Source organism: Epinephelus moara, chromosome 24 (genome assembly GCF_006386435.1).
Source record: "Epinephelus moara isolate mb chromosome 24, YSFRI_EMoa_1.0, whole genome shotgun sequence".
Lineage (NCBI taxonomy): Eukaryota > Metazoa > Chordata > Actinopteri > Perciformes > Serranidae > Epinephelus > Epinephelus moara.
Genome location: NC_065529.1, coordinates 37083982 through 37109501, shown reverse-complemented (window position 1 = coordinate 37109501; position 25520 = coordinate 37083982). Strand labels below are relative to the sequence as shown.

The following is a 25520-nucleotide window of genomic DNA, read 5'->3' as shown; positions in this document are numbered from 1 at the left end:
ACTCTCCAAAATCCTCCAAACTAACATACCCAGGACCAGTTTCTCCACTAAACACAGAGAAACAGTGACAAGCTGACTTTTAAATTGTTGAAAACACACGTGCTACTGCGATAAGTAACTGCAATTTAATCACTGAATATCAAATTCTAATCACTTACACTACATAGCACATTACTCAGTAACACTTGCTGCTCAACATTGTTTGTATATACAGGTTTTAAATGCATTCATCTTATTTGTGTGCAGGCAAGAATTTCAGAGATGATTATCGCCAAACCAACACAAAACTATCTGCATGGCTCGACACCAGCAGAGCTGCGGTAAGTGAGAAAACATGTTGTTATATTTTAGGTTGATGTAATTTGGGTGTTGCATCAGATGTGGTGTAGCATTGCAGTGTTAACTCCTATTCACCGCTGCCCTTTTGCACCTTGCTCTAAAAGCTCCCCAGAGCCTTCGCTTTAGGAAGTTTGAAGCTCAAACCCCCTCCTCCACACACACACACACACACACACACACACACATACACACACACACACACTCTGAAACTTTTTCTATCTCTGCCCTCCCTCCATCTCTCCCTCTCTCACTCCCTCCTCTCAGCTCAAAACTATAAGAGCCAGACGGGAGAGCACACACACAAAATACTCCTGCTCACATGCACACACACACAGTCTGCTGCACATGCATGGAGTGGAACAGATCCACAGAGCTGCACAGTAGTGAGGCAACGGTGTGTGATTGAGAGAGAGCGGGGGGTGGAGAGACAGAAAGAGACACAGAGAAAGAGAGAGCATTTTTCTCTCCCTCTCTCCCCACTTAAGGGCAGCAGCAGTGTGCAGGAGTTGCATGAAGCGTGTGGTTCCAACTGAGGACTTTCTTATCAGACCATGGAAGCCAAGAAGTGGAGGTAGAAGAACAAAAAGAAGAAGAAACTCCCTGCTGACTGAACAGGAGACCAGAATTTCATCTGGGGGATTACTGGACTCTTCATACATGTGCTTGTGTCATGGTGATATCCTACATGATCGTCTCTTGTTGACAGGAGCCCTCTCTGTGTCTTGGATTTCCCGAGGATCAAAGTTTGTTTTCTGAGCTGAGGAGTGTGTGAATGAAGTGTGCGGAAGCAGGAAACATGTCAAGCAGACGTTTCAGTCACCTGTTGAGGGGAGTCTGGCTGCTGTGGCTGTGGCAAGGTGAGTTCAGCCGCTGTCTGCAAGATGACAGAGTGTGTTTTTTAAAAAGTCGTCCAGTTTTTCTTAAATAAATGCACAGATTTCTGTTCTCTAAATGTGTGCAGATTTCACCTGATGAAATTTATACAAAGCCTAATTTATTTTAGCCTGGGTTTAATTTTTAAAAATGATGCTGGTGTTAGAAAATCACACGGTCTGTGAATCCTAAAAAAATTGTATTCTTAAGTACGGGACTGACTTGTAAATCTTGCATTTAGAATCTGATCTTAAAAGATCGCAGCAGATTTCCGCCTGTAATCCAAAGCTTTTCCAGTATGAAAAAAAAAGAGATAAACGCTCTCTCATGTGAGAAATCAGCTGAACACTTGCGGATTTAGCTTAAAGAACACATGGCAGCATACAGACACAAAAACAGAAGAGATTATAACAGACAAACTCATAATTACAAGGAAGTAATTACGCAATTTGTCACAATTGAAATGATTTGCAGAGTTCAACATGTGGACCAGCACTTTGAAATGAAAAATAAAAACACGACCTATGGTGGCGTTAGACTTATGAATAGCCGGTCTGTGTTCCCCGCTCCTCCTCTGTGTGTCTTCAAAGCGGATCTGTGGTGAGCGGAGGAGCCTCTAAAAGAGAGCTGTGGCTGGTGCCTTTAAACAATGGTTCCCTCGGAGCAGAGAAGCGTGGCCCTGGAACTAATGTTGCCATTATGTTAATGGTTAGAATAACAGGAGACAGCCATTACTGACTTCACCTCAGGCTGCTGTGCAGAGCTGATTGTCCAGCCGCCGCAGCCTCGTTCGCGGAAGCTCTGCGTTTTGGCCATCAGGGCTGGTTAGAGTGATGAGCGGCGGGAGTCAGACAGGAGGAGGCATCTGCCCAGTTAGTCATCACCCAGCAACTCCCCCACCCCTCCCCTCCCCTCTCTCCATCCATCCCTAGCTGCTTCAGTGGTAGACTGGTAGACTGGTATCTGTGGATTGTTTTCTTTTTCACCGCTCAAGTCGAGTAGAGGAGACAGGCGAGGTTGAGCCGCTGGCCCTAAACAGATGTCAGAGGGAGCTCAGCAGCTCCTCAGCAGAGAACTGATCAGGGATTAATTCAAAGAGCCAAAACCGACACCAAAGCAAAACTGTTTGCACCATAAAATTTAAATTCAGATGAATTATGACAGGTGTAACGACATTTCTGTGCAGGGAAAGCTTCCCGAGTCAGTGTGCTTCATACTGACTGTTTGCTTGGGATTTACTGGGCATCCTTTGAACATGAATGGATTACTAAACAGGCCTAACGGGTCCAGGGGCCCAAAGTGTCAAAGGCCCCTTGGTCTTTACTGGCAAAATGTCACTCAAATTAACAAATACCAACCAGAAGGAGACTAAAAATTACCACAATGAGACAAAAAGACCACAAAGAGATGCAAATGACCTGTGAAACGACACAAAATAAGTACAAACACTGGCAAAACAACCATAAAGAGACAAAAAAACAACCACAAGGAAACACAAAACGACTGCAAAGTGACAGAAAAATAACCAAAAAATACACGAGATTCCCTGTAAGAGACCCAAACCACAATAATGAGAAGAAAAACAACTAAAAAATACATTAAATGACCTTAAAGAGACACAAAATGACTACAAATCGACAGAAAAATGACCAAAACTTACAAAAAATTAAGCGGAAAAAGAGACCCAAACAACACCAACGAGAAGAAAAACGACTAATAAAAGACGTAAAACAACCATAAAGAGACACAAAATGACTACAAAGCAACAGAAAAGTTACTTATAATTACCTGAAACAGACCAAAACAACAACAACGACAAGAAAAACAACTAAAAAAGACATAAAATTACCTTCAAGAGACACAAAACGACTACAAAGTGACAGAAAAATGACCAAAAATGACCCAAAAGAGACCCAAACAAGAACAACAATGAGAAACACAGCTACAAAAGACATAAAATCACCACAAAGACACGTAAAACTACCACAGTGTGTGTGTGTCTTGCTCCTATGTAGGAAAGGTGGTTGGGTATCTGTGCCCAGGGGCCCGTCGTCTCATAATCCGTTCATGCCTTTCGAACCCAAACTTTTAATTCTAAAGCTACAAACACTCTCGTTCTCTGGGTTCTGCCTCACTTGACAATGTTTTTGAGAAAGATAAAAGTGGCCACATAGAAGAGACCACAGTGAATATTTGGATGAGGTCTGGTGGATTCTTGGACAAAAGAATTTCCTGTTGTGGGACAGTGAGCTGAAGCGGACTGGATGGGAACGTGTTGTGATCCCACCCTATTGCTGCTTCATTTTACCATACAGGAAAAAAAGCTCTATATCATATTAATACGAATTAAACCATGGATGCAGTGTTCATGTTTCGGCCTGCAACAGTCCGACTTAAAACTCTCCAAGTTTGTGAAACAGCCACTGACTGGATCGCCCGAAACGTCTCCAAACTGAGCTTTTGGACTAAGGTGAAACTGATGTAATCTCAGCTCGAAGACATCAATGGACCATCAACTTCTCTTGTCCGCTATCTCCATCTCATCTGCCTCGGCCGTCCACCAAGAAAAGGCACCAAACTATCAGGTGCTGTCTCTCTGCTCTCTCACAGCACAAAAAGCAATGGTTCACATATAAAGCTGAGAAAATGGTGGAGTAGGTGGAATTTTTTTGGGCTCAGTGTGGCAGCTGTTTCACTCATGGTGAGGGTGTGAATGCAGCAGGACGATGTGTGTTTTGTTGCTTTGTGAACAGGAGCCAGAGTTCGCTAACCACAGTGGAACTGGCAGCAGCGTTCACTGGGCAAACCCCCGTAGATCCCTTCTCTAAATAAACGAGGCCGCTGGATTAACCAGCTTACACTGTGATGAAAAGACAACAGCGGTCGTCCATGCGCTGCCCCGGGGACAGAGGGGGACTCCTGGTCCGGGAGACCGCTATGAGATGGTGGGGTTAAAGCCCCCCAAAAAGGAAGGCGGGCTCAGGGTTAGAATAACACAACAACAGACCTCATGTTCTTTGAAAAAACTCTAAATCAACCTGACCTTCGCTTGACTTTGGCGACAAGCAAGGAGGAAAGGGAGAGAGACAGAAACAGGGTTCTGCAGGACTGGTTTCTGTTTGCCTTCTTCGGTCCTTGACAGGGCCATAACACATCACTTGGGAGTGAGATTACTTCTGTTTAGCAACGAGTAGTGTAAGGGACTCGATAATTACATTACAGTTACGAATCCTAGTTACACTCCAGTACTTTCAACATTTGCTGTCTTGAGGCGTCTTTAGACAACAACTGTGTAAGTTTACTGTCACACAGCAGAGGCACGTCATCAAATAATCAAATGCAAAAATGCAGGTTTCCCTTTTTACTACATGGATGTATAAAGAGAACTGAGCACAGTATTGGAGGTGGGGCCACAGCCATTCCGATGAAAGTTGTTCAGTGACACATGAAGCCAAAAAAGTTTCCGGGTGTAAAATGACCTGGATCTTCTGCATCCATCGGCCCATAGATCAAGCGCACTATCATTTAACCTGCCTCCCAACTGGTCAGTGTCTGACTCACTCCCATGACTGACAGTAGGAGAATTACTCAGGATTCGGCAAGTAGTAAATTTGACAACTTTCACGACTTTTTTAAACGTGTATTGTGGAAGGTTAATTTTCCCCTTAAAAATATTATCCGCTGATTTACAGACGTCTCTTTCATGATGTAAGTCAGTGGAAAGAAGTCAATGCCGATGGCATCACGTGACGGACAGGGAAGTTGTAATTCCACTTCGGCCACTATATAAAATTGGCTTCAAAGTGCAGTGCTGTTTCTGGGGACTTGCTTTACTAGAGACGTACAGAGTTTTTCATCATAATTTGAGAATACGTCTGAGGGAAATGTTATGAAAATGATGTTCCCAACGGGCACGTTTTCCCTCTGTCATTATGTCTTTGCATTTTCTGCATTACCCCTTTCCTAGCTTGCTAAGCCGTTAGCCTCGTTGGCATCTAGACACCATTTGTTGCAGCAGTGTTCTCACGACTTTATCACTTGCACATTGCTTCCCATGTTGCAACCGCAAGCTCACCAAATCCATTCGTTCCAATGTGAGCTGTTGGTGGTCAGTAAAACAGAACCCTAGCTGCTTGTTAAACCACAGTGTGTTGTTTTCTACATCTACATGTTTTAAATAAAGAATATGTGACGTGTGGAGGCTTTGGAGTTGTTTAAAGGCAACTGTGACAGAGCTGGTTACTTAGATAATTATTTTTTTAATGAGTCCTGATAGGTGTTTACTATGAAGAACAATAGAGCTACTCCTGAGCTGCTCCACCATCACAAGAGTGACAAATAATCTAAAAAGCCCCTTTGCACCAAACTCTGTCCGGGTTAAAACAAATGCAGCAACATAAGCAATTTGTGTCGCGGAGCTGCAAGTAGACAGTGTTTCGTACGCTCTCACAAGCCAAATAACGTTGGAAATATCTGTCTAACACCTATCCAAGATCTGGAGGACAGCTCAGTGACTGAAAAAGCAGCTGTGAACTGTTAGGAATGTGCAACAGTCACCTAAATATGTGGAATGAGCAGAATCTCGGCGCTACTGCAGCATCACACACACAGAGAAAACACCTCACTAATCTTGTCATCCCTGCTCATGAAGTAGCCTCACTCCACCCTACTCCAACCCCTCATCCTCCTGACCAGCTTCATTCACCTCATCAACCACTGACAGACACACACAGAGAGAAAAAAATGAAACAAAGACGGGGAAAAAGGAAGACGGGAGGAATCTGAAATCCATCCAAGAGAAATGAGCCGTAAACATCATGGCTTTTTCATCAGGGGAGGGGAGCAGTAATCAGTGGAGGGGGAGGTGGGCCAGGAGGGCAGCGGGCACTTCAGGGACAGTTTGGAGGGTTTTGTGCTGCGGCACTGAGGCAAAGAGAGATGAGAAAGCAGCTTTACGAGACACTGGGGGTAACCACACTGCAAGAAATAGGGTGAGGATGTTGTAAAATAAAGTAGGAAACACATGAGGAAGCAGTTAAAATACTGGAACATGGAGAAGTTGGTGCTGCCTTGCCATCACTTCAGTGCACCATCACCGCTGCTTTTTTTTTTTTTTCTTTCACCTTCACTGCCTCCACTTTGGCAGGTTTAATGATTCTCCCTTCAAAGCCTCAATAGAAGCAGCTATGAAGCAGACAAAGGCGTCTCTCTCTAATGAACGAGGCGCAGGGTCGACTGAAACGTCAAGCTCTTGATTCCCGCTGCAAGCCCTGAATCAAAAGTGGCTGGATCTGGTTCTTGTTTTTCCAGGATAGCTCCAAATAAAGAAGTACATAAAACTGTATTTTGACTTTGGCGCTGCAGATGAGACATGAGAGAGGAGAGCGAGGGGGGCTGCCAAACCCTAATCAAAAATGCAAACAAACAAACAGAGTGCAGCCCGGAGGTCCTTTATAAATGGTATCCCTTCTGCAGTGTACTGTAAATCAATGTGTGCAGTGTGTTTTTGTGAACGTGCACGTGTGCATGTGAGTGTGTGCTGATGAATATGGGAGCTCAAAGACAGGTAGATTACTTTGGCTGCTCATCAGTCGGCTAAACGAGGGCCGGTGGCGGCGGCAGTGTTGGTGGTGATGACAGACTGACCGTCCAGACCACACACAGGTCACAGGCTGCTGCGCTGACCCCTTGTGGGAGTGTTGCAATACTGCGTGAGGACAAATGGGGGATGAGTGTTGTCTCTGTCTGTCTGTAATTACAGACCTGTAGCGTGCTGTTCGGCTGCTCTGGACAATGACATCAGATTTACTGCAGCACGGCAGGAAGACAGAGAGAATAAGTGTCTTTAACCCTTTCAGCCACAGCAGAACCACAGCTTCCTGCATACATTAAATAAGACTTGCACTGACACTGACTGGGCTATCTCGCTGTCAATCAATATATTCATAGTCCTAACACTAAAAATAAGTAAAATGTTTGCTGTCTCATTATCATTACAGGATAGGTTCATGTCAGGTGCTCATGTACACAGTGAATTCAGACCTTTGCTTGTCTTAATTCTGACCATTAAGAGATCCCTTCCTGATCAACACATTCTCTCTTTGACCTCGTCACATATCGACTTTGGTCATGGACCTTCCTCGTCTAGATACGATGTGAAAGGTACCCTGGGTTGCGTTGGTTGTTGGCGTTCTGGGACGCCGTGTCAAGTTCTGCCTGTTACATACAGTCTCTTTCAAAATAAACGCACGGGAATTTACGTTTTCTTCCTCCACCGATGAGCACACGTGGTTGGGTTTAGGAAAAAAAGAACAGGGTTTGGATTTATAATCTTACGGGATGAGAACATTGCTCTCCCGGGTGAAAGTCTGTGTTTTTCAGACCCATCCACCCTACTTGGACTTTTGCCGCCTTAACTTTCATTCTTGTCCTGCCGTGTTTTCCTCTGACACCGCCGTCATGCCAGCGTTTAAGGATGGCTGTTCTCGCCAGTGTCTGACACAGCAAGTCATTGCCCAAGTGCCGGATTTCGACGACTATGGAGTGAGACCGGGTTGTCCTGATGAGCTCCAAATGAAAGTGTTAGGGGACTAAATCCATAGTCCTCATTCTGTGCAAAAATATACCTTAAATGAGGCTTCAAATCAAGGGTGTCTCCTGAAGTGTTTTCAGTACAAAGTTTCCTCGTTGTGTTTCCTGGACAGTGTTTCTCTGTCGAGCTGCGGTGAATGGAGAGTAACGCAAAGAAGGAATTTTAAACCAGAAAGATGTGATTAGACTTCTGTATTATACAGGAGGAATGACTACAACAAGCAAAAGCTGCTTCCATGTCCGTTTGGGCACCTGACGGTGTTTTAAACGGACTTGAGAAAATATAAACACATCCTTTAATGTGGGAAGAGCCTGTGTTATTTACTGGCTGTGAGGCTTCAGTGAACTATTAAGTCATGGAGGTTTGTGACATGGTGTGACTTAAGTCAGCAATTCTGGAGAAAGACTGACACTATTCCAAGTCAACACCCAAAGAAATATGCCCCTCTCATCAGTGCCCCTTCAGAAGCTCTGGTAATACTTCCGCTGTTATTTACATTTCATCACTATCATGGTTTGCCTCCGTTCCGTGTGGGCAAGGATGTGGAGGACAGAGAGTTGCTGTTGTTGTTTTGTTGTTGTTCTTATTTACAGAGCCAGAGCTGTGTATGCCCACAACAACAGACAGTCAGCAGTCTGTGAAGAGATATTTGCTGAATTTGACAAAAAGTGTATTTGATTAGAATCGCAGACTGCACCTTAAAGTAAAAAACCTCAGTGAAGTTAATTGGAGTAAATGTTTGCCGTTGCACTTCATCAATTCTCGTCTGTGTTATTTCTCAGTTTTGAGGCCGTATGAAGCCCATAGCTGCTGTCAGTTTTAACAAATACCTCACAGATGTCCCTGATTAGTTGGATTACTGTGTGTTGTGTAATTAGCTTTTATATCTGACACAGACATTTTATAATAAACAGCATTTTGTTTCATTTCTTCCAGGCGAACCTCAATTCTACATGTACACTGAGTTGCCTGTAGTATTGTAGGATTGTTGTATTAAGAGGGATTTATACTTCTGCATCAAATCGACGACATACCTACGGCGTAGGCTCTGTCTTGACGTAGAGCAGTAGCCTGACGTGCACCTTCCCAGAAATGTAACTACACGTTGTGGTGACGCAGACCTCCTGTCTATTTTTGTAAGCTGAAACCATTTCCCTCAGTGGAAACAAAGCTTTTATTTACTTTAATTTCACAGACAAGAAACAATAAATTGTAAAGACAATAAAGCCTCCACTAAAAAGCATTTTAAGTCTTGTGTGAGATTTATCTTGGCTTCATATGTGCAGAGGAAATCTCCACCAGTCGCTAGGCTAATTTATATAAAATGCCATAGTCTTGTGCTAATAATGTTAGCATGTTATAGCCTATTTGTGGGGAAAATGTGTTTAGTGCAAGACAACTGCTTTGTCTGTGACCCGAATTTTGTAGCGTAACCTTTTTTAAATGTTGCTGTTGTCCCTGGCTTCATATGAGTAGAGAGAAGTCCGCTAGTTGCTAGGCTAATTTATACGGGGTAAAATGCCATAGGCTTGTGCTAATAAAGTTAGCATGTTGTATTTGTGGGGAAAATGTGTCCAGCAAAAGACAAATGCTTTGTCTGTGAATGTTGCGAGTTAGAGTGAAGCAGATTTGAGTAGGCTACTTATGTTTGAAATTGTCGCTATTAAGCCAGGTTTAATGTGTGTTTTTGGTGTGTTTGGAATCAACTAAAATTTACAGCACTTCATAGAAACCCCACCGCCGACTAGTGTTTTGTAGCTGTAACTGCAGCAGACGCACCACCGCACAAGTATAAATGCTCGGCATAGGCCACCTGCATAGGCTATGGCGTAGACTCTGCATAGAGCTGATGTACAAGTATAAATCTGACTGTATTAAAGAAGTGGACGTAGCCAGCGTGATGTCACCTATTGGTTTTTGGAGCCTTGAGTTGGCATTTCAGCTGTTGCCATCTTTGGTTTTTGGAGTCAGAAGTGACCATATTTGTTTGAGACTGTGGAGCTGTGGAGGAGTGAGGGGTTGATCTGACTCATAGACTGCGGTGACGCTTCCCAGACAGCCTGTCACTTAATCAGCCATGCCCTTAAATATGTGTAACTTATAGCTTTAATATAATGTTCATTTTATCATGAGGGTCTATGGAGTATGACTCACTTTTTGAGTCAGCCTCAAGTGGCCATCAGAGAAACTGCAGTTTTTAGCACTTCCACATGGGCTTCATTTTTCAGTCCTAGAGTTTGCTGCTTGGGTGTACCTAATAAACTGCCAGCATGACCCATAAATGTAACTGTTCACAGCGTTAAATTCATCTTCCAGTGAGTTTTATGGGTAAATACATAAAGTCTGTTTCTGAAAGATGCACCGAGCATCACACTGTGACAGGAAGGTGCAGACTGCATCATGGGGGAGATTTTAGGGGCCAAGGCGGAACAATAAATCAGTGGGAACCATTGCGGGGTAAAATTAATGATATCTGACTGCCTATGTAGGAAGTGAATCAACTAAAATAGTCCCCCAACTCCTCCAAATTGGGATGGAGGTTGGATATTATCATATGTATTACAACATCGCCTCACTTGTGGTCGGAATAGGCTCTTTTGTAGAAGAATACTTAAAACCCCACAATGAGCAATTTTGTTTTACTAAGCTCTGCTTTTATGAGTACTCCTTTAGTAAATGCAACCATATGCCCAACTGGAGTAAGATCCAAGAGAGGGAAAGGGGCTGAATGACAAGTGACCTCAAGAAACTCTATAGAAATGCTTTGGCAAAAACAGAAACTCAAATATAGCAACCCAAAATGACTCCACATCACATACTGCGACTCTCGCCTCTCTGTCCATTCATTGCACTGTGTGTGAGTAACCACTTAGGCAACATGTTGCATGCAGCTACAAAGGGTGGATAACACAAAACAGACCGATTGGATGACTTGCAAGGAGCGGTGGAAATTAATTAATCCTGATTAGCATTTCTGCTCCGAGCTCTCCCGTGGGAGCGCAGCTGGGTCCGACTGACCGGGTTCCCTAGCCAGCTGCAGTGACATGGAGCATAAACAAACATATCGCCGCATGGGGGAAAATTGCAAACATGTTTCAATGCCTTTGACAGGAAAGAGAAGTATTAATCATATCAGCAAATTGACAGACAGCTCGAAGGAGGAGAAATGTGCCCTGAGTTTAAATCTGGTTTTGTGGTTTGGTGACTTTATACTTCAAACTATCCAAACTCTACATTTGTGTGTGTGTGGGTGTGTGTGTGTGTGTATGTGTCAGGTGGAAGGATGCTAGGAAATGACTGCGCTGCACACATGTCTGTGGTTGTGGTCAGCATATGGGAGGCATTCCAAGATTTAGGGGAACAAAAAATATCCTCCCTCTGACACTAACAAGGTTAATAAACGCCGATCAGTCAGCCGCCATCTTGGGAGCCTTTCACAGAAAAAAAAATAAAAATCCAACGTCACACACTTTCCATTCAAAGTCCCCGTTTTCCTTCAGCTCCATCTGCTCAGTCGTAAGAGAACAAACTGATCTGTTGCTCAACAGCTAACTCCCAGCTCAACTGGAGGCTCGACAGGTGATGTTCTCCCCAAGTGCATCTAAAGTCAAAGGAGAGAAAAAGTGGAGTGAGATTACACCCATAAAGCTGTCGACCACAGATGACCCCGAAGGAAAGTTGAGAAAGTGAGAGCAAGAATGCGAGAGCTGTGAGGACGAAGCAGAGCAAGAGGGAATAACAGAGAAGGAAAAAATGGAAATGGAGGAAAAAGTAAGATGGACACTCTGACTTAAAGCAGAAGTTTCTTATGGCAGAGACTCTCGAAATATTGTCTCGCTTGACTGTTAAATGTAAAACACTCAGCAGACGGTTATCTTAAGCCCCTTTCACACATGCAGTCTATCCCTGAAATGTTTAGAAACATTTCCTGCAGGGGGTTAAGAGTGAATCAGAGCATGGAGCACTATTCAGGGAAATCTGTACCGCCAATCTCCTACCTCAAGACCTAGTAATATTTCAGTGAAATGCTGGTACGGCTGTGTTGTGAATGAAAGCAGCAGCATTGCAGGGGACTGACGAAAGATGCTTTAACGTGGAGGAACTGAACCAAACACAAGACTCAGCTGAGGACGTACTGGAATCTGCGATTTCTTTACGGTTTACGCCAGTGCTTTCGCACATGATTTGATATCTAACACACAAATACGTTACAAGTCAACTAGCACTAGACAAAAACAGCTCCTCGCCCACCACGTTCCTGAAATAATAAGAGATGTCCTCCAGAGCGTACACATACATATGGCCTTGCTCTATCTTCTTCTTGTTCTGTTGGGTACTATGGTGATTTGTATCCACAAGGCCCCAGTCACACTGAGAAGCAAAAACACCTTGGCACATCATGTTGGGCATCATGATGTGGTATAAATTCCCCCTTCCCTCTCACATTTTCTGTAGATCTCTCCCAATCCAACAGCTAATTAGTTAGCTAGCCCTTTTATCGGCATAGTAAACCCCATTGTACTCAATTATTTGTTATTTAACCTTTATTAAACCAGAAAAACCACTTGAGATTTATATCTTTTGTTCAAAAGTGTCCTGGCCAAGACAGGCAGCAACATAAGTTACAGAACAAAAATACAGAGAATAAAAATGTAAAGCTCTAAAACAAGCAATATAAAACACACAATAAGATTACTACAAAGAAAAGCCAAAAAGCATGTTAATATATACTAGAAATGAACCATAAAACACAAAAAAGGCAACTACACATGATTACAAGGACCAGCTGAGATACACTGTGACACCGGCATATACAACTTGTGTACAAGAATCCTGCAACAGTGCTTTGAAACGGCATCCATCCATTTTCATCACCGCTTATCCTCTTGAGGGTCGACATTGGGCGAGAGGCGGGGTCCACCCTGGACAGGTCACCAGACTATCACAGGGCTGACACATAGAGACAGACAACCATTCACACTTACATTCACACATACGGACAATTTAGAGTCACCAGTTAACCTGCATGTCTTTGGACTGTGGGAGGAAGCTGGAGTACCTGGAGAAAACCCGGAGAAACGGCATGCATTCGCCAATTAGTATTTGAATTACAGGGTGGCCTTCATTGTAACAAAATACTTCTAAAATCAACCTTCTGTCTGCATAAGTCATTGTCCCACTGTTCCTACCACAGCTACCAGGAAAAGGTGAGAATATTCTAACCCGTATGCACATCTAAAAAAGATTAGAAAAATGTCATGTGTGGCTCAAGAAAGGAGCGCACGCCAGGTGTGCTGTACCACAGGAAAACAATGGTTTTACTGGCAACACGTTTCTAGCATTACTGCCATCTGCTGGACTGTCCCTTAATCCCTCTGCTCCAGCATTGCCATGGCACGTGTGAAAAGGCACAAGACGGAAAATCACTTACGGTGCCTGAAAGGTCATCCCAATAATTTACTAGGAGCTACAGTGTGTGTGAAAAAGGCTTTAGATCAGCATAAGATTGGAAGCAGGGGGAAACAGCAAACTGGCTTTGTTCAGAGGTAACAAATTAAGCCCAACTGTACATCTAAAGCTCACTATTTAACATGTTATATTTAGTTGTTTTAATCCGTACAAAAACTGACATGTAAAATCAATAATTCACCATTAGGAATAAAACTGAGGGGACGAGGAGAAGCAAGACAAGAGAAAACAGGAGATGGAGGCGTCTGTGAGAACTCATCCCCCTTCGCTTTTTGACATTTGTTTTGGAAGGATGAAACTGAAGCCATAATTTTCACACACACACACACTCTCACAAAAACTGCACACATTGCACGGACAAACCCCAGTGGGTTTCCTCACGTTGCAACCATGAGGGTGCAATCAGAAAATCCTCTTTGTCTCAACTGAAACCAGATCGGAGCGCTCGGCCTTGCCGTGTCGACAACACACACAAAAGCGAAGAGCGCAGTTATGACCAACGACAGGCAGACAGACTACAGATGTGCACGTGTCAGATCAATAAATGTTATAGAGTGAATAATGCTTTCATTTGGATTAACTTAGCTGTCAGTGTTTGGGAAAACTCAAGCGAAAACATTCATCATCATATTTTGAATCATATTATCAACAGATGTGTTTGGCTCGGCCGGCCTGCTGCTGTCAGAAACCCACTGTTTGCTTTGTCTTGATGATAGAAATGCACATATACAAAGAGCATACACCCGTGCGCACACACCTCCTGCCTCCAAGCAAATCCCCAAAACAAGGCCTGTGTGTTGCAGCTGCAGGCTGATTGGAGTGACAAGCCAAAACTGTCTACACCGTGGCCAATGTCCTGATTCACAGCTATGTATGGTTTCTATAGCACTCCGCTCACCGCTCATTACATGGAAAATTGACCAAAATTACAGCCCTGACACAGCTTGCAGTCAACCAGAAGTGTGTTTAGATGTAACAGGGAGAAGATGTGAATATTCCCTCGTGGCTATTATCTGTTCCCTTCATATTTTGATGAAGGAGGCCGGTTATCATCTCAGTGTTGAAACATTCTGGTGTTCCCATTTCCTGCGTCCGCCCAAAATCAGCCTGGAAATCTAAATGGAGTGTAAAAGACCCTGTGTGTTTATCTGGTGGGATAATATTTACTCACTGTTCTCTGACTTTCCCTTCCTCTGTAGCTGTGTTTGTGTCTGGATCAGGGAGTAAACTATGGGAGGTGCCCTCAGCCTCCTTCACTTCCTCCTCCAACCTCAGTGAGAGCCTGCAGTGGGAGCAGGACTGTCAGTACCGCCACCCACAGGACAGAGTGAGAATCACAGCAGACATCCCTCCAAGACTGGACGGCACCTGGGTGTCAACAAGGTGATTTTTCTTTGAGTTAAGTTGTTGTAGCGATGAAGTGCTCAAGAAAGAGATATTGAAATGTGTAGAATTTAAGTCAAGAAAGCTTAAAAAGACACTTCACATATACATCCAGCCTCATCAAGCTGTTATATCCTTATCTGTATTAAAAGCATCCCCCACAGTTGTACACTTAAGATGTGGATTTCAGTCAGACTTGAATTGTAGAAATAAGGACTTGACTTGGTTTTTGAGACCTGGTAAAATCCCAGAATGCACAAACCCACACAGTCACCTCCATGAAGCTAAAGACTAGTCCACACATACACACACAAAGCTACTAATGGGCTGTAGGCACCGTTACTTTAGTCTGATGTGAATGACAGGAGATGCAATACAGTTTAAAATGTTTACTGAGAAGCTGAAATACACTCAGTCACACGGTAGAAAAACTATGTGCTGCGGTGCCGAAGTTGTCCTTTAACATGTTCAGAAACTCAGTTTTCAGTGTTGGCTTGTAATGCCAGGGTGTGCGCTGTCACAAATGACGCGACATGTAATGCAATGACAGACATGGCCAAAATAGTTCTGGCTCTAACCTTGCTAACGGGACTTTTTATATGTTTACACATACATGTACAGTTTTTCTTTCCCTATATTAAGGAACATAGGTTTCAGAATTTGACAGCTCCAGATAGCCCTCTAGTAATAGCTTTGTCGGTGGCTTCTGATTGGCCAACAAGGCTTTAGGGTAAGGGTCATATCACCTCCTGTGGGTCTGGCACACTCTATACAGTGCATCAATTGTGTTTTTGCAATAACATTTTGACAAAGTTATTTTAAAACAGTGTGTGTGGACAGGATTTTTATTCATTTTCTTTTTTCTTTTTTTTTTGGAGAATGAAGATGAAGTTAAAACCTCAAAAATACATGTGTTCGTATGGACTAGGCCTGAGCTATGAGTTTTTCAGCTTGTTGCTCTGAGTTTTCTGGCCTACAACTTTAAGCTGAAGTCACTGTACATTGCCTGTTAAACACCAAACAACAGAGAGACAAAGTTAGCAACTAGCTGGTGAACATATGGTAACACTGAGCAGCTAAAGAGACATATATTTCCTTCAGGAGGTGGTGGAGACCCAAAACAGAGCAAAATGCCACTGTTGGCTAACAAGTTGGCCAGAAATCAGTTAATTCAGGTTTAACATTAGCTAGCTCAGTGGTGCTAGCAGTAGATGCACGCTTCCTTCTGCACAGTGGTGTGGTTGGTTGGTGTAGTTCAGTAGAAAGAAAATAGTTCCTACATGAAACTGCTCACAGCAAGGTCTGTGAATTATCTTGAGTAACTGGGTCATGATTTCTATCACTAATCTTACCTCATTATGACCATTTCATTCCTCTGTGTTCAGGTGTGAAGTCCGTCCCGGCCCAGAGTTCCTCACCCGTTCCTACACCTTCCACCCCAGCCGTCACTTCCAGGCCCTGCAGCACTACTACTCAGACAGCAGCTGCGAGGACCCGGCCTACTCCCTGATGATCAGGGGGAAGCTTCGTCTGCGCCAGGCCTCCTGGATCACCCGTGGGGGCACCGAAGCTGAACACCACCTCAGCAAGGTGGGCATCGTGGTCCACAGCATGGCAGCCAAGCAGAGGCTGGCCTCCAGTCTGCCTCAGACCTGCGTGACTCTGACCCTGAGTCGTGTGGTGCTGGGGAAGCCGTATGAGCTGTACAACACACGGGCGGGGAGGGGATGCCTGGCAGCGCTGGGCTTCTCCATGTTGGAGCTAGGACTTCTGCGGGTGGAGACGCAGCACCACAGCCGTGGAGGGAAGGTCCAGGAGCTGCTCTTAGGGGACATTCACACTGACTGGGCACAGAGGACTCAGAACAGACCGACAGGGTACCAACAGCCGCTGCAGAACGCCATGGTGAGGCATTACTGTGTTTGTATTTACCAGAGAGAGTTGATCAGAGAGGTGTGGGAGATTAATTATAAAGTCAGGCACAGGCACTACAAACAATGTACCATTAGCAGGTCAACAGTAAGGCAGTTGGGGTTTCAGTGTGCTGCCCAAGAGCATTTTAAAGGTCCACCCCAAAGCATTTGTATTTGACAATCTAGAAATGAGACTCAACAAACAACAATCTTTCTCCAGAATCTCATACTGCACCTTAAAGCAAGTGTTCAAAAAAAACTAATCGACAACTTTATTAATGATGAAAATAATCATTAGTCGCAGCCTTAAATCACACTGTCTTCCCTCTTCTTTGTAGCATCACATCCACCCCTGCCCTGTGTGCGCCCTGGTGTACCGCTCCTCAGAGCAGCGCCCCCCGGTGTTGCCCCGCAGACCTGCAGCTCCTCTGTCTCTGGCCGGCCGCTGGGTCAGCCAGCGCTGCGAAACCCGTCCCAATGTCCTCTTCCTCACCCGAGACTTCACCTTCGATCCTGACCAGCACGCATGGGAGGGCATCTACCGGCACTACTCGGACCCCGCCTGCTCTCAGCCCACTTTTACCCTGAGAGCCTCGGGCCACTACGCTCAGGGAAACCCCTCCGCCAAGGTCTCAGGAGCCACCGAATTCGTCTTCAAGGTCACCCAGGTGAGAGTCACAGCTGCGGAGGAGCCCACAGCGAAGCTGTTGAATGCGACAAGGTCTGGAAAGTGTGGTCGCTCCGGAGGCTGGGAGGTCAATGTGGAGCAGGACTTGACCCCCACAGATGGGTGCACCCTGCTGGGCATCAAGCTGCCACATAAGGAGTACGAGCTCTTCAAGACTGAGCTGGATCACAAGAAACACCCACTGCTGTTCATTGGAGAGAGGCCGACTGATGGGTCAAGCCCAGACCGACCGCACAGGAGGCCCACTTCCTTTCAGGCTCCCATGGTGCTTTGCAGCGGTGGGGACAAACAGCCTTCCTATCGCTACGGCTCAGGTTTTAACAGCAAGCAAGTCCAGTTAGCAGCCAGTGGGACAGAGAGACTGGCACAGTTGGTGTTACTGGTGCTGGGATCTGTGCTGTGCAGCGGGTTCTTTGTTTATTAGAGACACATTCACAAATCGCACCTGTTACACAGCTGAAGTCATTGATGGACATTGTCTTCTGGCAGCTTTCTTTCACTCTTCCTCCACGTGATGATGACCAACATGTGTGATGGTCAAGAAAAATCATGAGACACTCAGGAGAGCTGAATAAATTTTTATATCTGGCTGTCAGATGCTGCCTATAGAGTCACTTTAATGACTCCTAACTTCAGCTGTAATTCTACCTAAACTAATCTGTATATAAACCACCAGTATATACAAATGCCGTCATGTCAGTATGTAAAAATATATTCTTTTATACCGTCTTCCTTTTGCATTATGATCAAATGTTCTCTCTTCACAGATTAATTATTCCTTTTGCATATTTCTGTGTACATGCAGTTTTCTTGTCATGTCTTTTATTACAAAGCAAAATCACAGCATTGAAATGTGGATCAGTTTTCATTTCCACATCAAAGTAAAAGCCATGGACTTCCCAGCGGACTTCACACGAGAGCTCATTTTCATCCAAGATGCAGTATAACTAATGCACTTTGTACAGAACGTTGTTTTCTCAATATGCTGGAGACAAAAGAAGCTGGAAAGTGGAACAATTGTAATCAGCACTCTAATAGCTGCCATCCTCATCCTCACTGGTCTGATGCCACTGTGGTGTGACATGTTGCTTTATCTCTGTCCTCCGTCAAAGCTCCTGTATTAGCCTGCTTTTCTATCAGCAGCCAGTCTAAACAAATCTAATTAATATTTATTTTAACCATTTATACTTTTGATAAGAGGAAGATTTTTGATCTAATATTTTATAGTTAGTTTCGCCATTTAAGAAGTGATTATTTTCTATTTGTATTAAAATGGCTTTTCATAACATCTTGTGTTCAATCTTTGAAACAAGTGTTTACAGCCATGCTGCTCTGTCAGGCACTTGGAGACATCTGGGTGCCAGTCTTCAAACACATATTGTCGGATGACCAGCGGTGTGGCGGAAGGTATACCCAGGTATATGGGGTATATGATGATGATGATGATGATGCTTTAGTACAAAGCTGGGACTCACTCAGAATCACAAAACACACACATACATAGGAGGTCAGGAGTCGTGAAGGCAGAAAAATCTGTTCAGTGAAATCACACGAAAAGCAAAGTCCATAAATCCAAGCAGACTCAAAAACCAAGGAGACAAACAAAGGGAAACAGCTGGAGAACACACAAGGCGACAATGACACTCTGGCAACTGAATGGCGGAAACACTGGGCTTTAAATACACAAGGGCTGATGACTAACTACACACAGGTGAGTGGAACAAGACACAGGTGAAACACGAGGTAATCAAGAATGGCGGGAAAACTCAGGAGGTACAAGAAACCCTGAACACAATGAGAAGACATTTCAAAATAAAACAGGAACTGCACACAAACACAGAATATCACACTCTTTCTGGCGGTTTACAGTATACGGACCTATCAGCCAAAAAGCCATTGGAATATATGACAGTATACCCACTTCCTCTACCCTGGAAATCCAGAGTTCTCGCTAGAGCACAATTTGAATTTGCTCAGCGAGTCACTCTGGCAATCAGTAATGATACTCATTACCCATGCCCTTGGAGCCGAGCTGCACCAATCACATCTGTGTATCTGATATAGGCGGGCCAGAGGCGAGCTAAACAGATGACGACAGCGCTGCGACGACTAAGTCCGGAATCAGTCAGTAAACACTGCAAGATGGCTACGGATGAACACCAGTTGTTTGAAACGGCTTTGGCTGCTACAATGAACGAGTTAGACTTGGCTTTTTCTCTAAAAGAGGAACAGAAGACGGCGCTCGAATCTTTCCTTTGCAAGAAGGACGTCTTTGCTGTTTTGCCGACCGGATATGGTACTAATCTACCAGTTAGCTCCACTGGTAGCTAAGCGTATACGTCACCACGTGTATTGTTCTGATTGGTCGTAGTGTTATCCAATTGCGTGCAGTGATATTTTCAAATGCATGCTTGGTGCCGCCCCTTGAGTTGGGCCATTTGCATTACTCATAGCCAGACCCTAAATCTTTCTAGATTTGGGTCTGGATTTCCAGGCTACACTTCCTCCTCTGTAAACCACCCATCAACCTAGTAGTACACCTACCTCATCAACTACCACTACACCACTGCTGATAACCAGAAGCCTCTGGAGCCAAGGGCCAGTAGCCTATTACCAGCTGATCTGGTGTAGCCAGAGCCAACGCATCCCCTTCAATGCATCGGCCATTGCGACTAATCTCCATAAACAGATAAATGCATAATGATTTCTTTAAAAAGCTAACACAAAGCTAACTTGTTGTCAGACAATAGCTGATTGCCTCTGAGATTGCACTGTGGCTAATGTGTTCCGTCTCTCTACACGAACTGTTTACCTGCCGCTCAAACCTGATTAGTCAACTACTTGGACTACAAATGGACTACAAACAGAAACAATAACACTTTTTTCCGTGAGCAGCAAGCAAATCTGGCAAGGAAAACACACCGAAAATGTATTATTTTGAATATGATATAAATGATCTGACTGTGATAAATAATAGAATATGCATCTCATGCTTCCACATATCTGTCAGTTATGTCTAAACACGAAGAGAAAGAGACGAGCAGAGCCACACACACACCCACACTCATGCACACAAAATCACAGACACACTCAGAGACACATGCAGACAGAAAGAGAGCTCTACATCTGATTTAAACAGAGCAGAGAGCAAAATCGTTTGTGTACATCGTGGGGAAATGCACTTCTGAACGGCCAGGCGACTGCTGACAGACAGGGGTTAGGATACCAAACCGTCACCAGATATCTGCATATATATGTAGAATCTCTTTATAGAGATAGGCTAAGTGCTAATGTCAGCCTGCTAACATGCTCACAGTGACAAAAAACATGCCAATATGCACCAGAAATCTGATTTTTTTAGGTCCTATCCTCTGACCAATGGGCTGTCTTTACCCTCACCATCCAAGATCAGTGCCTTACCCCAACCATCTTTGCACATACATAGAACAAATTGAGTTTCATGGACAGATCAGGCAGCAACAATGCTGATATTTTTTCACCATCTCAGTTTATTTGCCTGCACTTAACAAAAAGCATTGTTATACTGATTTGTGCTGATATTTAGTCATAAACCAAAGTATTGGATGATGGTGCTGGATGTAAAGTTAAGGGATTAAAGTTTTTGCAATTTATCCTGGGGGGGACGTGAAAGTCTGAACCGAATTTCAGAGCAATGCATAAAATAGTTTTTGGCATGTTGGTCAAAACCACAAAGGTCAACCTTGTGGTGGTGCTGATGGAAAAATGATCAGATCGCCAAAGTCAATAGGATTCATTGTCTGGGGACCATGACTGTTTGTGCAAAATTCCACAGTAATCCGTCCAATAATTGTTGTGATATTTCAGTCTGGTGAACCGACTGACCTGCATGAGTAAAATGAAAGTGTCCTCCATCCCAAAGCTGCTGTTTTATTTCAAGAACTAAACAGAAAATCAGGACTGTAGCATCAGCTGGATGTTGTCCCCTCTGCGGTGTTTAGACTGTGGTCTGATTCAAAGCCCAGATAGTGGGTGGGTGAGCTTAGTACCGTTTGATAAATAAGTGTCATATGGCTCGCACATTACTACACGAGGCATTCCAGCGCAGGTCCAACTGCTGGAAACACACAGGCGGATATCAGATTGGATGCACAATGTATCACAAGAATGAACAGCCGAAAGCCAACAAAATAGATTTCGCAGTCGCTCTGGCAATAAATGAGGCGAGCGACACAGCAGTTAGGAGACAACAGATGATTATATATATAGCTCCAGATTTCCAGTGTTATGACTGAAGTAAGTGAAGCGTCATGCTCCACGGAGTGAGATATCTTCCATTTGTAAAATCCTGACACCTGCATCTAAAGAAATAGCTGCCGGCAGCACAGCTCAGCTCACACTATCTCCTTAAATTAGGTGTGTATAAAAATGTTTTGTATTTACATACAGATAATCTGTGAGGATTAAAAAACAAAACCAAAGTCCATGAAAAGACATTGGAACCAATTTTAAAGAGCCCGAAGCCATATTTTCTCAATCAGTTTCTTACTGTGAGCAGTGGGATCCTACAAGAACACAAAATTAGCTGTGTATCAAAGTTCAAACAGTTTTGGTGATTTGACCTCTCTCTGATTTAAATTAGACGTGGAGACAAATCAAATCTGATGACAGTTGGTGGATTGTTTGGTAACTGTCAATCAAATCTAATCAAATCAGACCCACACACAGGGGCGTCCAGTAGCTCAGCGGGTAGAGGTCCATGTACAAAGACAATACCCAGGCTTGATTCCAGCCTGTGGCCCTTTCCTGCATGTCACCCCCTCTGTGTCTCCTTTACACTCTTAATACTGTCCTGTCTAATAAAGGCAAAAAGCCATGAGAATAATCTTTAAAAAAACAACAACAACAACAACAACACACACCCACACAGTCCTGATGAAGCAAATTAGTTTCATGTTTTAGTGTTCAAATCTTATTTAAAACAGATAGTTATAGTCCTTGATTATGATGGTTGGGCCACATTCGAAGCTGTTGTAAAATACTTTATAAACACATATAATATATAATTCCAGTATTGCTACACCAGTTAGCCACTTACAAACCATTGTATAATTAACACATCCAGCAGACACAGAGAACCATTATTATTCATTTGGAGTCGTGTCTCTGACTACCTGGTGAATTGAAGTCCAATATTAATTCAACTTTTAGCTCTGTTTTTGGTCTCCACGAACTCCTAAGGAAAATATTTGGCTTTTTAGCTGCTAAACGCTCCACTGTTTTCACCAGCCAATCCCCAGTTTTGCCTATATGTCATTTGGTGCTGGGCAAGCAGAATACAGTATTTTTTAAAATAGTTTTTGTGCTAAAAAAACATAACACTATAATAGCTTTGAGACTTAAACAAAACAGTAGAGCCGGAAAACCAAAACAGTAAGCTGAAAGACTCTGTGTGTTATTATAAAAAATATTGATTATAGTCACTTAAAGATTTTAGACCAACTTTTCAGGGGCTGTCACATCAAACTATTCTGCTTTTGTAAACTACTGTCTGTGCTGCAGCTTTAAAATGAGTAAATACGTAAAATACACAAAAAAATAATGAAGCAAAATTGATGTTAGTTGGCTCTCCAGCATTCAAGTGGGGACAGAAAGAGAGAGAACGAGGGAGAAAGAGAGCGAGTCAGTCCTTTCCAGAGACTACATGCTGTTCCTATTAACTCCTGCGAGAATGGTGATGGCAGCTGTTAGCCCCATGAGGTCATCCTTCAGGCTTGGATGGAGAATATAGGTCTGTAACCTCCTGAAGCCAACACACAAAAAAAGAAAACGGACTCAGACAAAGACGAGCCGAGAGTGGACGTGTGGCATTTATCTGAACAATGATGTGCGGAATCTGTCATTAAAATGGAGAACCAGTGAATCCAGCAGCAACCGCATGGATCCACCCATAGTTAACTGGGTGGTGATGATGACTGAAGAGAAGGGCCCGGGGGCTGCACAGTTTTTCATAGTCTGTTTGCGGTTTTCTGTACTCATAAAGTAGAGAGACTGTCAGAGGCAGAGAGGACTGCAGAGCCAACCTGTTAGCAATCAGGCCTGGTGGCTTATTGAATGCATCCATTGAACAACAGAAACAACAAAAAGAAATGAGATAAAACACAGACCTCATTTAGTTTGTAATGTAATAGCCTAAGTGAGGATGATTGCATCTTGAGTGGAGCTGCATGTGTGTTTACAGCAGGTTAACAATCCTGGTGAAATAAAAATACAGTGAAATAGTAGAAGAGTTTGGCATTTTGAGAAATGCACTTATGAGTTACATGAAAATATGCAACTCTCATAAGGAGCCAGGAGCCAGTTAGCTTAGCTTAGCTTAGCATAGGAACAGGCAGAAACAGCTAACGTGCTTCTGTCAAAGTAACAAAACCCAATGACCAACACCTCGAAAGCTCACTGATTAACACGTCATTATCTTGTTACATAACCACTAGTGTAAACACTGGGGTGTGAAGCAGTCGAGATGATAGTCAGCACCTCCAAATCTGAGGCTGTCTGGTTCTCTACCGGAAATCGGTGGATTAAAGTTCAAGTATCTCAGGGTCTTCTTCACCAGTGAAGTGAGATGGATCGGGGGTTCGGCACGGCGTCTGCAGAGATGCAAGCACTGCGCCGGACTGTCGAGGTGAAGAGAGAGCTGAGCAAGATGGCAAAGCTTTCGATTTACTGGTCCATCTACATCCCAACCCTCACCTATGGTCATGAGCTCTGGGTAGTGACCGAAAGAATGAGGTTGCAAATACAAGCGGCCGAATATTGTTTCCTCCGAAAGGTAGCTGGGCTCAGCCTTAGAGGTAGGATGAGGAGCTCAAAAATCCAGGAAGAGCTCAGAGTAGAGGTGACGTTCCTTTACGTCAGAAGGGGTCAGTTGAGGTGGTTCGGGCATCTGATCAGGATGCCTCCTGGGCGCCTCCCGTAAGAGGTGCTTCGGGCACGTCCAACTGGTGGGAGGCCACGGGGCAGAGCCAGAACACCCTGGAGGGGTTACATATCTTGTCTGGCTTGGGAACGCCTCAGGATCCCCCAGGAGGAGCTGGAAAGCATTGCTGGGGAGAGGGACATTTGGAGTATTTTGCTCAGCCTGCTGCCCCTGCTTCAACACAGATATGACAATGGAAGCAATCAATAGAACAACACTTGTTCACTTTCAGGAGGAGAGTTGAGAAGGGGTACAGATGAGAAGATCTGTTCCAGTTGGCTTAGTTTAGCATGTTCTGGAAGGGGGGGGACACCATTGTTCTGACAGCCCAAAATTCGTAAGCCCAGTTTGTCTGAAAATGTTCCATTGGAGCAAAAGCCCCTTTCTTGATATTCCAAAAACAAATGGCCATTGCTACAAAGTTGCATACACACTCCCTACAGTTGGACAATCCTATTACCTGAGAAAAATGTTGACATTGTATGTTTCTGTAAACCGCAGATACATTTGTACATTAGTTTGTAGTACATATGCTTAAACACTGTGGTGAATGTGTGGTTATGGTTAGGCATAAAAACCATTTAGTTATGGCTAAGATCAGATCATGATTTGACTTAAAAATCCTCCGTTTGGTAGCACAAACGCTGCTGGAAAAGTAGGGACAGGTAAAAAAACACACCCAGGATCAATGGCTCAAATGCCACAGGGAAATACCACAATGGATCGGTAAAAAAACTTGAGATAAGTGGCTCTTAAACATTATCTACCGCAGGGAGTGTGCATTTTCTGAGAAATGTGACATTGGAGCAATGTCCGTTTGTTTTGGGTATAACGTGCTGATGGAGAAATGGGCCCTCGGTCCAGTGTGACAATTATCGAACTAATGGGGCTTGGAATTAATTCTTGTGTTGCTTTTACACATGGGACACACGAACTGTAACAGATGAGCAAAATGGCCAAAATTCCTTCACTGAATGAGCAGTTGAGATCCTCCAGACTAGAATTTGGATCCAAAGTTATGTTAGTTGAATTTAATGAGGAAACTCTTCGGAGCCACGAGTACAAGAGGGAGAGCAAAAATTGCAAAGTGTTCACTTGAGCCACTGTATCAGGTTTAAGGTTTTTAGCTGACTTTTTAAAATAAATAAATAAATCTCTCAGGTTGTTGTTTGACTTTCTGTAGCCTTCTATGAATCTGGACCATAAAAGATTCAACCTCTTCATACAACTGTAGGAAGAATGTTCCTATAGACTGTTAAAAAAAGGAAAACAAAACAAGCCCTAAGGAGTTTCCTTTCAACTAAA

At 43.8% G+C, this 25520-nt stretch overlaps 1 protein-coding gene across 1 annotated transcript; it reads left to right on the top strand.

Annotated features, from left to right (window-relative positions):
* The first annotated feature begins 642 nt into the window (after positions 1-642).
* On the top strand, positions 643-18550 carry apcdd1l (adenomatosis polyposis coli down-regulated 1-like). The gene is made up of 4 exons (XM_050038261.1): positions 643-1196; positions 14473-14656; positions 16042-16561; positions 16908-18550. Exons 1-4 carry the CDS (start codon positions 1112-1114, stop codon positions 17679-17681), a joined length of 1563 nt encoding a protein of 520 aa, XP_049894218.1. The 5' UTR covers positions 643-1111; the 3' UTR covers positions 17682-18550.
* The last annotated feature ends 6970 nt before the right edge of the window (positions 18551-25520 follow it).